Source organism: Rhinatrema bivittatum, chromosome 9 (genome assembly GCF_901001135.1).
Source record: "Rhinatrema bivittatum chromosome 9, aRhiBiv1.1, whole genome shotgun sequence".
NCBI lineage: Eukaryota > Metazoa > Chordata > Amphibia > Gymnophiona > Rhinatrematidae > Rhinatrema > Rhinatrema bivittatum.
Window position 1 is genome coordinate 442,501 of NC_042623.1, and position 13,915 is coordinate 456,415.

A 13,915-nucleotide genomic window follows, 5' to 3' on the forward strand; every position below is an offset into this window, starting at 1 on the left:
ATTACCCAGGGATCCAGGATCCAGAGAGAGAATCCTGCAAGAAATCACACACAGATTGTGCAGGCATTTTAGTGCAATGCAAGATCCGCATTTTTTTTTTAATGTCTTCACTGTGAGAAGACCATCAGCAGAAAAAAGATACTGAGCCATCTTTCAAGTAGTGCGATGTAGGGATTATTCTACTAATCTCTATGAGTTAATCAGGATTAATTCTCAGACCTTCTTAATGTATCAAGAGCTATAGTTTATTTCTCACCAGACTGGTCAGTGAGGATGAATAGCAGAGTTTTCTGACAAGAAATTAGCAACAGTGTGCTAGTTGCCCAGAGCAGCTTCACTATTTGGATACAAAATAGCAGGCAAGGATGACGATGTTGATCCTGATTGTCTTGGCTGCTAGTAGTGGCTGACTCATGAGTACTTTCTCTGACTTACTTATAATAGCCGGAGGGAGCACTGGATGGCCGGCGCCATCTTTAAAAATGGCGCGGGCCATCCAGTGCTCCTACCATGTGACAGGGGCCGGCCAATGGCACGGATACCCTGTCACATGGTAAGGGCAAAGGCCATTGGCACCATTTTTATTAGTGGCAGCTGACAGCCCGAGAGCGGGAGATCGCTCCCAGGACCCCACTGGACCACCAGGTACCTGTAAAAAGTTTTTTGGGGGGTTGGGAGGGTGGGGGAAGCTAAGGGATTAGTTTTAAAGAGTCGGGGTGGGTTTTTTGTTTATCGGCTCAGGCGCAGCCGATAAACAAAACTGCAATCAGGCCGGACGAAAAAAACCCACGATGTGAATCAGAACCGGAATCAGAACCGATTCTGCTTCCGATTCACATCTCTAGAATATAGATGGATGGAACAGCATTTCCTATATATGGGTATGCTTCATAGGTAGGTTTCAAATGGGAAATGCATGCGTATTTTTACTTTGAAAATGAGTGTAAGTCCGAGGGTAAACATAGCCATGGACTTTAGAGAATATGAGCTAACTCTGAAAATTAGCCCTGCCCTTATTGCCACAATGCCCTCAAGGTCCTTTTCTGAGTGGTAGGTCCTGATATGAACCCCAGCATTGTGTACCTATAGAGGCCTATTTACTAAAGCATATGAATGCATTTTAAGGCCTCCAAACCTCAAACTTGTGTTAACAGTAATGCGGACACATAGGGCCGGATTTTAAAAGGGTTACGCGCATAAGTTATGTGCATAACCCTTAAAAAAAAAGCCCTGCGTGTATTTTGCATAGGCTCGGCGGCGCACGCAAGCCCCGGGACGCGCGTAAGTCCTGGGACTTGCAAAAAGGGGCGGTCAGGGGCGTGGCCAGGGGGGCGTGGTGTCGGCTTGGGGGCGTGTTCGGGGGCATGGAGGCGGTCTGGGGGCGTGACCGAGTGCCGCGGCAGCAGACAGCCGGTGCGCTTAAGTTACAACTGCCCGGAGGCAGGCGTAACTTCATGGATAAAGGTTAGTAGGGGGATTTAGGTAGGGATGGGGGAAGGGAGGGGAAGGTGGGGGGAGGTGGAAGAAAAGTTCCCTCCAAGGCTGCTCTGATTTCGGAGCGGCCTCGGAGGGAACGGGCAGCGCACGCAGGGCTCGGCGCGCGCAAGTTGCACAAACGTGCACCCCCTTGCGCGCGCTGACCCCGGATTTTATAAGATACACGCGGCTACCCGCGTATCTTATAAAATCTGGCATACTTTTGTTTGCGCCTGGTGCGCGCTGTTTTTTAAAATGTACCCCTTAATGTTACGGTTAATGCCAAAAAAGCATAACATACAAAATATTTTTATCAGCTGTGCCACATGTAAATGTTGCAAAACGTTTCCTTAATCTTAAAATGGGTTACTGCCAGTCACATTGAGCCATATGATGACCCAACATTGTTGACGATACCTCATTTTGGGTCGGAGAGTTTTTCATGGTGTGTTATTTATTTTTATTTATTTAATGTTTTTTATATACCGGTATTCGTTTGGGACATCATATCGGTTTACAATTAACTCATTAACAAGAGAGAAATTACATTGAAGGAGGGGCAGGTAACAGGGGAGGAAGTGAGCAGAGATTATAATAATTTTATATAGATCAGTCAAACATTGATGACAGCGATTAATTGGTTAAGAATAGATACATTATTATATACAATGTGGAATGTTATTTACATATAGACGGTTTTAGGAATGTTCTTTGCAATTATTATTTACATGAGAAGAATTGCAAGGGTGGGAGATGAGCGAGGGTAAGGAGAGGGGGGGGATTCTAGGGGTGAGGCATGGGGGAGGGGGGGGGGCAAGGATATTATTCAGGGAACGCTTGCTTGAACAGCCAGGTTTTTAGCTTTTTCTTGAATTTTTGGGTGGATGTTATTATTACAAAATTATGAGCAGCTTGCTAGAGTGGGCTGAAACCAGGGCTGCACATGCACCAGGGGGAGTGGAGGAATAGCCTAGTGATTAGAGCAGGGGGCTACAAACCAAGTCCTGCTGTCGCTCCTTGTGACCTTGGGCAAGTCACTTTACCCTCCAGGTACAGATTGTGAGCCCTCTGGGGATAGGGAAATACTTACAGTACCTGAATGTAAACCGATGTGATATCTCAGATTGAAATTTTTTTTATAAATAAAAAAGAAACTGATTCCAAAATCTCAATTGTATTTAACATGAAGGAATCATCACCATTGAAATTACATTGCTGAAACCAGGGCTGGACATATCATTTTACTTCATTTAGGAAAACTTTTCTTCTTTGAATTTGTGATGACTCTGCTTTTTCCTTATTATATTAGAAGTTGATCTTTAAGACATGGGCAGGCTAATGTGATCCCCTAAGATTGCCAGAAGACAAATGCGATCTGAGCTCAGATGTAATTAATCTGCTGGAACAGAACCTCTGATTATGCACAATTCAAAGCCCTCTCTGCAGTTTTATCTTTATATTCTATCTCTAATTTCTTTCGGCATTTGGAGTTTGGCATTATCTGTACCACAGGTTCTTTCTCATTCTGCGTCTCTGGAAAATAAAGCTTAGCACATCTTCCCTGAGCAGAAATCCTAAATTCCATTCATTCATTTCTTCTTTTTACAGTATAACGGCACTGCTGATGGCACTTACACTGTCTATACTGGGAAAGGTGACCTCTCTAAAACGGCAATAATTAAGTACTACCAGGGCTCAGCGTAAGTATCACCTGATGGTGCGGCACACAGAGATTAAAGGTTTCAGTGCATGAGTAGAAGTTACACATGTATTTTCTAAAAGCCTGAATTATGCTTATACTAGCAGTGTCACTCATAAATGCAAATAGAAAAAATGGGCCGGATTGGGGAATTCTGGGTGGGATTTGGTATCACGCACACAAAATAGGCATATCAAACCGGATTTTAAAAGCTGCCCAAGTACGCGTGTATCTCCTGCACTCAATGCACAAATGAAAAGGGGCGGGGCATGGGTGTTCCTGGATTTTAACTTCAAATTAGCGTGTAAATACTTAGGCACATAGGCGTGCGCTGGGGTCTGCTCCTGCGTAACGTTTCTTCTGCTATGGAGGACGTGCAAGTAATAAAAGACATCGGCCAGGTTTTAAGGGTCATGGCTAACAGGGGAGAAGGGAGGCTATTAAACTAGAGGGGTTTGGAAGTCTTATCCCTTAACTGGGTGAACTGGGAAAAATGGTAATCCCCCACTTATGCGATAGAAGCAGCATTTGTGTGCATTGGCGTGCATCCACTTAAAATTGCACACTCGTGTGTGAATTCAGGCTACTTTATAACATGCAGGCATATACGTGCTTATGTTATAAAATGAGTGCAGGCCTACATGCCTGTTTAATACTTACCATATTAATATCATTCTAAGCTGGTCTTCGATACAGTAACATGCATTCACACATAAAAACTTACCATATTAATATCATTCTAAGCTGGTCTTCGATACAGTAACATGCATTCACACGTAAAAACTTACCGTATTAATATCATTCTAGGATGGTCCTCGATACAGTAACATGCATTCACACGTAAAAACTTACCGTATTAATATCATTCTAGGATGGTCCTCGATACAGTAACATGCATTCACACGTAAAAACTTACCGTATTAATATCATTCTAAGATGGTCCTCGATACAGTAACATGCATTCACACATAAAAACTTACCGTATTAATATCATTCTAAGATGGTCCTCGATACAGTAACATGCATTCACTCATAAAAACTTACCATATTAATATCATTCTAAGATGGTCCTCAGTATAATAACATGCATTCACAAATAAAAACTTACCGTATTAATATCATTCTAAGATGGTCCTCGACACAGTAACATGCATTCACACATAAAAACTTACCGTATTAATATCATTCTAAGATGGTCCTCGATACAGTAACATGCATTCACACACAAAAACTTACCATATTAATATCATTCTAAGATGGTCCTCAGTATAATAACATGCATTCACAGATAAAAACTTAGCATATTAATATCATTCTAAGATGGTCCTCGATACAGTAACATGCATTCACACATAAAAACTTACCGTATTAATATCATTCTAAGATGGTCCTCGATACAGTAACATGCATTCACACATAAAAACTTACCGTATTAATATCATTCTAAGATGGTCCTCAGTATAATAACATGCATTCATACATAAAAACTTACCATATTAATATCATTCTAAGATGGTCCTCAGTATAATAACATGCATTCATACATAAAAACTTACCGTATTAATATCATTTTAAGATGGTCCTCAGTATAATAACATGCATTCATACATAAAACTTACCATATTAATATCATTCTAAGATGGTCCTCAGTATAATAACATGCATTCACACATAAAAACTTAGCATATTAATATCATTCTAAGATGGTCCTCGATACAGTAACATGCATTCACACATAAAAACTTACCATATTAATATCATTCTAAGATGGTCCTCGATACAGTAACATGCATTCACACATAAAAACTTACCGTATTAATATCATTCTAAGATGGTCCTCGATACAGTAACATGCATTCACACATAAACACTTACCGTATTAATATCATTCTAAGATGGTCCTCAATACAGTAACATGCATTCACACATAAAAACTTACCATATTAATATCATTCTAAGATGGTTATCAGTATAATAATATGCATTCACACATAAAAACTTACCATATTAATATCATTCTAAGATGGTTCTCAGTATAATAACATGCATTCACACATAAAAACTTACCATATTAATATCATTCCAAGTTGGTCCTTGATACAGTAACATGCATTCACACATAAAAACTTAGCATATTAATATCATTCTAAGATGGTCCTCGATACAGTAACATGCATTTACATATAAAAACTTACCATATTAATATCATTCTAAGATGGTCCTCAGTATAATAACATGCATTCACACATAAAAACTTACCGTATTAATATCATTCCAAGATGGTCCTCAATACAGTAACATGCATTCACACATAAAAACTTACCGTATTAATATCATTCCAAGATGGTCCTCAATACAGTAACATGCATTCACACATAAAAGCTTACCATATTAATATCATTCTAAGATGGTCCTCGATACTAGAGATGTGCAGACAAAAAGTTTATGTTCATAAGTCGAAAAGGGGGGTCAATTTCGGTCAATATGGACATATGGAGAATTCCATAAGTTGAGTCTATGTCCATACGTGCACCGGTTCCCTAAATAAAAATTTAAACCCCTCACCCTCCTTAATCCCCCCCAAGACTTACCAAAATTCCTTGGTGGTCCAGCGGGGAGTCAGAAAGCCATTCCTCTATTCCTTTGCGAGGAGCACGTGACGTCCGCGTCACGTCGGAGTGACGCGGCCGTCACGTGGTCCACCGCGGTTCCGCTTCTGGACCCCTCGTTGGGCACAAACGGAAGTTTTGGCCAGCTTGGGGGGGCCTCCTGACCCCCCCAAGCTGGCCAAAAGTTCCGTTTGTGCCCAACGAGGGGTCGGGGAGCGGAACCGCGGTGGACCTCCTGACCCCCCCAAGCTGGCCAAAAGTTCCGTTTGTGCCCAACGAGGGGTCCGGGAGCGGAACCGCGGTGTACCACATGACGGCCGCGTCACGTCGGAGTGACGCGCCCGTCATGTGGTCCTCGCAAAGGAATAGAGGAATGGCTTCCTGACTCCCCGCTGGACCACCAGGGAGTTTTGGTAAGTCTTGGGGGGGATTAAGGAGGGTGAGGGGTTTAAATTTTTATTTAGGATCAATGATCGCGATTTCCAACGTATTCAACATAGCTATGTTGAATAAGTTGGAAATCCGATCGTTTTCGCCTCATCACTTTTTTAAGTTAAAAAAAAAAAATAAGTAGCGTTTTACATATAAGTTCAAAACGAATGCACACCCCTACTCGATACAGTAACATGCATTCACACACAAAAACTTACCATATTAATATCATTCTAAGATGGTCCTCAATACAGTAACATGCATTCACACATAAAAACTTACCGTATTAATATCATTCTAAGATGGTCCTCGATACAGTAACATGCATTCACACACAAAAACTTACCATGCATTCACACATAAAAACTTACCATATTAATATCATTCTAAGATGGTCCTCAGTATAATAACATGCATTCACACATAAAAACTTACCATATTAATATCATTCTAAGATGGTCCTCGATACAGTAACATGCATTCACACATAAAAACTTACCGTATTAATATCATTCTAAGATGGTCCTCGATACAGTAACATGCATTCACACATAAAAACTTACCGTATTAATATCATTCTAAGATGGTCCTCAGTATAATAACATGCATTCACATATAAAAACTTACCATATTAATATCATTCCAAGATGGTCCTTGATACAATAACATGCATTCACGCATAATAGCAGGTGGAATTGTGAGCAGGCAAATTTGGTGAGATAATATTCTGCATGTAAGTCCACTTTGAAAATTGGTGGAACTTATATGTAAATTTGCTACCTAATTTAGTCACACTTATAAAATTACCCCATATGTGCTTTATTTTATGTGTTAATTGATTTGTATGCACTGATTGCAACACACTTTGAGTGCTAATTTTGGTAAGGCATGAAACAAAAATAAGAAATTGAAGACACAGCTTGTCCATGATTGGGTTATTCATGATATCCCAAACAGATTCTCATTCCCTCCTCAGGAAATTCCTTGTGATGACCAGTCTGATCTGAAAGGACTGGTTAACAGGAGTATTATCTCTCTCCACTTGAGTGACAATACATCCTCCTGATTGCCAGAGCATAAGATCATAAGAATTGCCATACTTGGTCAGACTAAGGGTTTATTGAGCCCAGTATCCTGTATCCAACAGTGGTCAATCCAGATCATAAGTACCTGGTAAGATCCCAAACAGTAAATAGATCCCATGCTGCTGTTGTGCAGTGATAAGTAGTGACTAGTCCAGTGATGGCCAACCTTTTGAGCTCAGTGTGTCAAAATTCATTAAAAAAACGAGCATAACTCGGGTGGTGTGTCACTTCTACAAAATCCATAATTTTGTGATATTTGTAGCTCTAATTAATAACAAAAAGTTATAATTTTAATATATATACTGCCGATAAAAAAAAAAAAAGCTCGGCACAGCCGATAAAAAAAAAAAAAAATTCCCGATAGTCCACGAAACGCTGCGCGTGTCAGCAAAAACGTCTCGGCGTGTAACCTCTGACACACGTGTCATAGGGACTAGCCCAGTGATGGCTAACCTACGTTGGTAACTTTTAAACAAACACACATATGCACTTTCGTCGGCCTATGCCCAGGGACGCAGCCATTTTATAAAATACTAGCGGTACCCGGTAGAGATGTGAATCGTGTCCTCGATCGTCTTAACGATCGATTTCGGCTGGGAGGGGGAGGGAATCGTATTGTTGCCGTTTGGGTGTGTAAACTATCGTGAAAAATCATTAAAATCGTGAGCCGGCACACTAAACCCCCCTAAAACCCACCCCGACCCTTTAAATTAAATCCCCCACCCTCCCGAACCCCCCCCCCCGAATGCTTTAAATTACCTGGGGATCCGGCGGTGGTCCAGAACGGCGGCGGTCCGGAACGGCCCCCTCAATAGAATCGTGTTGTCTTCAGCCGGCGCCATTTTTCAAAATGGCCGCCGCAAAATGGCGGCGGCCATAGACAAAAACGATTCGACGGAGGAGGTCGTTCCGGACCCCCGCTGGACTTTTGGCAAGTCTTGTGGGGGTCAGGAGGCCCCCCCAAGCTGGCCAAAAGTTTCCTGGGAGTCCAGCGGGGTTCCGGGAGCGATTTCTCGCCGCGAATCGTTTTCGTACGGAAAATGGCGCCGGCCATACGCGTATGGCCGGCGCCATTTTCCATACGGAAAATGGCGCCGGAAGGAGATCGAGTGCAGGAGGTCGTTCAGCTGCGGTCCGGAACCCCCGCTGAACGACCTCCTGCAGTCGATCTCCTGCCGGCGCCATTTTCCATACGAAAATGATTCGCGGCGAGAAATCGCTCCCGGAACCCCGCTGGACTCCCAGGAAACTTTTGGCCAGCTTGGGGGGGCCTCCTGACCCCCACAAGACTTGCCAAAAGTCCAGCGGGGGTCCGGAATGACCTCCTCCGTCGAATCGTTTTTGTCTATGGCCGCCGCCATTTTGCGGCGGCCATTTTGAAAAATGGCGCCGGCTGAAGACAACACGATTCTATTGAGGGGGCCGTTCCGGACCGCCGCCATTCTGGACCACCGCCGGATCCCCAGGTAATTTAAAGCATTGGGGGGGGGGGGGTTCGGGAGGGTGGGGGATTTAATTTAAAGGGTCGGGGGTGGGTTTTAGGGGGTTTTAGTGTGCCAGTTTTCCTGCCCTCCCCCTTCCCCCGATTTACGATTTTTTAATGATAAATCGGGGGAATTGGTATTGTATCGTGGCCCTAACGATTTTTTGACGATTTAAAATATATCGGACGATATTTTAAATCGTCAAAAAACGATTCACATCCCTAGTACCCGGCCATGCGTTGCAGTGGCAGAGTCAGGTTCTTTTCCCTCCCTTCCCCTTGCTCATTTACCTCAGTCACTCATCCTCCTCCCCCTTGGTCACTAACCCCCCCCCTTCCCTCCCCTGTCCCCACTCCAACTCTTTCCCCTCACACTCACCCCTCCCCTCATTCTCCCTCCCCTGCCACTCACCTCCCCCCTCATTCTCCCTCCCCTGACACTCACCTCTCCCCTCATTCTCCCTCCCCTGACACTCACCTCCCCCCTCATTCTCCCTCCCTCACTGTCACCTCCCCCCTCATTCTCCCTCCCCTTACACTCACCTCTCCCCTCATTCTCCCTCCCCTGACACTCATCTCCCCCCTCATTCTCCCTCCCCTGACACTCACCTCCCCCCTCATTCTCCCTCCCCTCACTGTCACTTCCCCCTGCCTACTGCCCACCCTTCAGATCAGAAAACCTTTGTCTTTCTATTTCTGTGGGAACCCCCCCCCCCAATCCCAACCCTTTAAATCAAATAATAACCCCCCACCCTCCTGCCCCCTCCCAAGACCTGGGAAATTAAAATTGTTGGTGCTACATGTGGTCTGTCCCTGGGCATCTGTGCAAATTATGTAGCCAAATAGGGGAGTGCCTAACCAAATTTGCACTTCCAAATTTGTTTTGTGGTCTGGGGAGGGCTATTTTGGTGCGTTCCCGAGATCGTGCAAGTTTAGTGTATGTATTTGTGTGTGAACCTCCCCCTTCCCCCAAAAAACAACCCTATGAGAAAAGTTCTCTTAAACTAACCACCCCACACTCTCCTGCCCCCCCTCCCCCAGCCCCGCGAAAAACAGTAGCCCACCCCCTGCCCCCCCAAAGAGTTGCCGAATGAATGAAACCTGCCCCCCCTCGTGACCCCTCCCCAAGATGTTCGTAATAAATTCATTACCACCCCCCACCCTCCAGACCCCCGAGATCTGATAAAAATGTCAGTCGGTGTAGCGGGCGTTCAGGAGCGGTCCGGGAGCGATGTATTGGCGTTGGTCCGTCGGCTGCGAGCACTGAAACGGGTTCCAATGACCCTTTGCCCTTACTATGTCAGTGGGGTGGAGCAATGGCAGCGGTAGGTCCTCTGACATACAGACCGATACAGTAAGGAGCGGTAGGAAGAGCTGCGTTAGTGCCGGGCGCACCCGCGTTTGCCGCACGCACAGTCCGGCTCACCTACCGCTCGATTCTGTATTTAAATAGCTTGCAAATGCAAGCCACGTCCAAGAAGCATCCGTGAAGCGCAATCCATTTTACTGTATAGGCGCTTTATACAGCGCATATACAGTATCCTGGGTGTGCTGGTACCTGTCATTTCAAATGACATTTGAAATGACAGGTACCAGGAAGTGGATCCCAACTTTAACCAACTTTAACCTAAAAACCTAAAATCCCCTCCTCCCGAAGCGACTCGACATGTAAAATATGTAAAACCTAAAAACCTAAAACCCCCTCCTCCCGAAGCATGAAAAATAGGCTGGCCAAGGAAGCCAATGTTTCTTTTCTTAGAATTTGTTTCACCTTTTTTGTAAATAAATTCATATTCATCTTCTGAAATGTCTTATAGAAACATAGAAATGATATGGAAACATAGAAATGACGGCAGAAGAAGACCAAACGGTCCATTCAGTCTGCCCAGCAAGTTTTCACACTTTTTTTTTCATACTTTTCTGTTACTCTTGTCCCTTTAAATAACTTTTTTGGTCCTGTTTCTCTTCCACCCCCACCATCGTAGATAGCAGTGCTGGAGCTGCATCTGAGTGAAATATCCAGCTAATTGGTTTGGGGTAGTAACCGCTGAAATAAGCAAGCTACTCCCATGCTTGTTTATCCAGCCTGGCAATTCAGTCTTTGTTGGTTGTTTGAATATAAATCCTCCTTTCTTCATTCCCCCTGCCTTTGAAGCAGTGAGCTGCGCTGGATATGTATTCTAAGTGAAGTATCAGGCTTGATTTGGGGTAGTAACCACCATAACAAGCAAGCTACACCCATGCTTATTTGTTTTACCCAGACTATATACTTCAATCCTTGTTGGTAGATGTCTGAATATAAATCATCTTTTCTTCATTCCCCCTGCTGCTGAAGCAGAGAGCTATGCTGGATATGCATTGAAAGTGAAGTATCAGGCATGTTTGGTTTGGGGTAGTAACCGCCGTAACAAGCAAGCTACTCCCCTGCTTTTATGTGGATGCAAATCCTTTTTTCCACATTTCCTCTTTATATCAGAGTGTTTCTTTCTTTTACAGCCTGCCTTTAACTCATGTGATGTAGCTTCTGCAATTGTGCCCGAGTCAGCTCCTCTTCCTCCTCCTCCTCCTCCTCCTCCTCCTCCTCCTGAATCTCTTGCTGTCCCTCTGGAGAAGGCATGCATCTGGTTTTGGCAAGGTTATATAGCATTCAGCAGGCTAGAAAAATCTCACAGGCTTTAGGTGCACTGTAAGGAGGCACCCTCCTGATTTGTCCAGACAGTGGAAATGGTTTTTAAGTAAGCCAAACGTTCTCTCAATGTCAGCCTTGTCTTCCGATGTGCCCTGTTGTACTGACACTCAGCTGCAGTCCCTGGGGCAGCTATGGGGATCATGGGCCAGGTTTTGAGTGGATAGCCTCTATCACCTATAGGGGAGAAGCCACAGAAAAGCTGGGTTAGACATACATTTTGGGTGCGTCAGTTCACAGGACCAGTTTTTAGCAGGCCTGCAGTGCCAACACTCGGGCAACCTAAATATGAGTGAGACAATAGGAAGCAATGAACTTAGTATATAGTGGAAGTGATAGTTTAATTCCTACCTAGAAGTCATCCCAGAGTGATGTGTCCTTCCTGGAAGCCATCATGAATTCTGGATTGCGAGAGAATGTAGGCATCTTGAGTAGATCCTGGAAACCTGGGCACGATGTTCATGATGATGACGTTGCAGACCACTTGCATATTGAGGGCGTGGAAGTCTTGTGGTTGCGGTAGGCAGCCTTGTCTCTCCCTGGTGTCCTTATGGGGATATGAGTGCAATCAAAGCTCCTAAGACAGAGGGGAAATGCGCTATTTGATAAAACAGTCATTATTTTATGCTGTTGCTGTATTCTGCTCAGGAAGGCTGTAAAGTGTTGCGTCTTCCTGAGCAACACAGCCAGGACCTGCACTACACACATAGAGGTGGCAGACTGAGTGATTCCCGATGTGACCCCTAGAGGTGTATTGGTAATGCATAGCCCCTTTGGGTGGTAGGTTGCAGGTCCAGATCTAACAGCTGGCTTAGGTACTGTATGGTTTTCTCTTTGAACCTGAACCCGCTCATGACTGTTCTTCTGACAGATCCAGAAACTGTGTCCTAATCCTGTAAACTATGTGTAAGGCTTACCTCCTCCTCCTCTCTCTTTCTCTTCTCAGCCATATTGATCTGACTACCCATGCAGCTATTTTAATCATAATCTTGAAAAGGGGCTCCTAAGAATGAGAAACACTCTCAATGCTTGGTACAACATACTCTCCTGGTCTCCCCACTCTCCCAGACTCCCCCAATAGGTCCCAGTCTGTCCCTGACACACTGCTTCCCACCCCTTGACCTGCTTCTCTGTCCAATCACCTAGAGAGACCATCCCAGCAAAGGAAAATACAAGATTGAAAATGAAAGTTTGCACTGCCTCACGTAATTAGGCTGTAGCAAATGTGCACACTTATATGCACCTAAATGCATCATGTCGTAAGTGTGCATCCCTTATAAAATACGTCATACACATGTACGTGTGAAGCCTGCCCATGACACGCCCTTTTTTGTGCACACTTATATGCACCTAAATGCATCATGTCGTAAGTGTGCATCCCTTATAAAATACGTCATACACATGTACGTGTAAAGCCCGCCCATGACACGCCCTTTATTGTGCGCACTTATATGCACCTAAATGCATCATTCATAAGTGTGCATCCCTTATAAAATACGTCATACGCATGTACGTGTGAAGCCCGCCCATGACACGCCCTTTATTCTGTGCACTTATATGCACCTAAATGCATCATTCATAAGTGTGCATCCCTTATAAAATACGTCATACGCATGTACGTGTGAAGCCCGCCCATGACACGCCCTTTTTTGTGCACACTTATATGCACCTAAATGCATCATGTCATAAGTGTGTATCCCTTATAAAATACGTCATACGCATGTACGTGTGAAGCCTGCCCATGACACGCCCTTTATTCTGCGCACTTATATGCACCTAAATGCATCATGTCGTAAGTGTGCATCCCTTATAAAATACGTCATACACATGTACGTGTGAAGCCTGCCCATGACACGCCCTTTTTTGTGCACACTTATATGCACCTAAATGCATCATGTCGTAAGTGTGCATCCCTTATAAAATACGTCATACACATGTACGTGTAAAGCCCGCCCATGACACGCCCTTTATTGTGCGCACTTATATGCACCTAAATGCATCATTCATAAGTGTGCATCCCTTATAAAATACGTCATACGCATGTACGTGTGAAGCCCGCCCATGACACGCCCTTTATTCTGTGCACTTATATGCACCTAAATGCATCATGTCATAAGTGTGCATCCCTTATAAAATACGTCATACGCATGTACGTGTGAAGCCCGCCCATGACACGCCCTTTTTTGTGCACACTTATATGCACCTAAATGCATCATGTCATAAGTGTGCATCCCTTATAAAATACGTCATACGCATGTACGTGTGAAGCCCGCCCATGACACGCCCTTTATTCTGCGCACTTATATGCACCTAAATGCATCATTCATAAGTGTGCATCCCTTATAAAATACGTCATACGCATGTACGTGTGAAGCCTGCCCATGACACGCCCTTTTTTGTGCACACTTATATGCACCTAAATGCATCATGTCATAAGTGTGCATC

At 44.1% G+C, this 13,915-nt stretch overlaps 1 protein-coding gene across 1 annotated transcript in view; it reads left to right on the forward strand.

Moving 5' to 3' along the window:
• The window catches only part of CD36 (CD36 molecule), a 142,817-nt gene that overhangs the window by 83,359 nt on the left and 45,543 nt on the right, over nucleotides 1–13,915 (forward strand). The window contains exon 5 of the mRNA XM_029616476.1: nucleotides 3,085–3,176. Coding sequence (XP_029472336.1) covers nucleotides 3,085–3,176 — 92 coding nt within the window. The remainder of the gene's footprint in view (nucleotides 1–3,084; nucleotides 3,177–13,915) is intronic.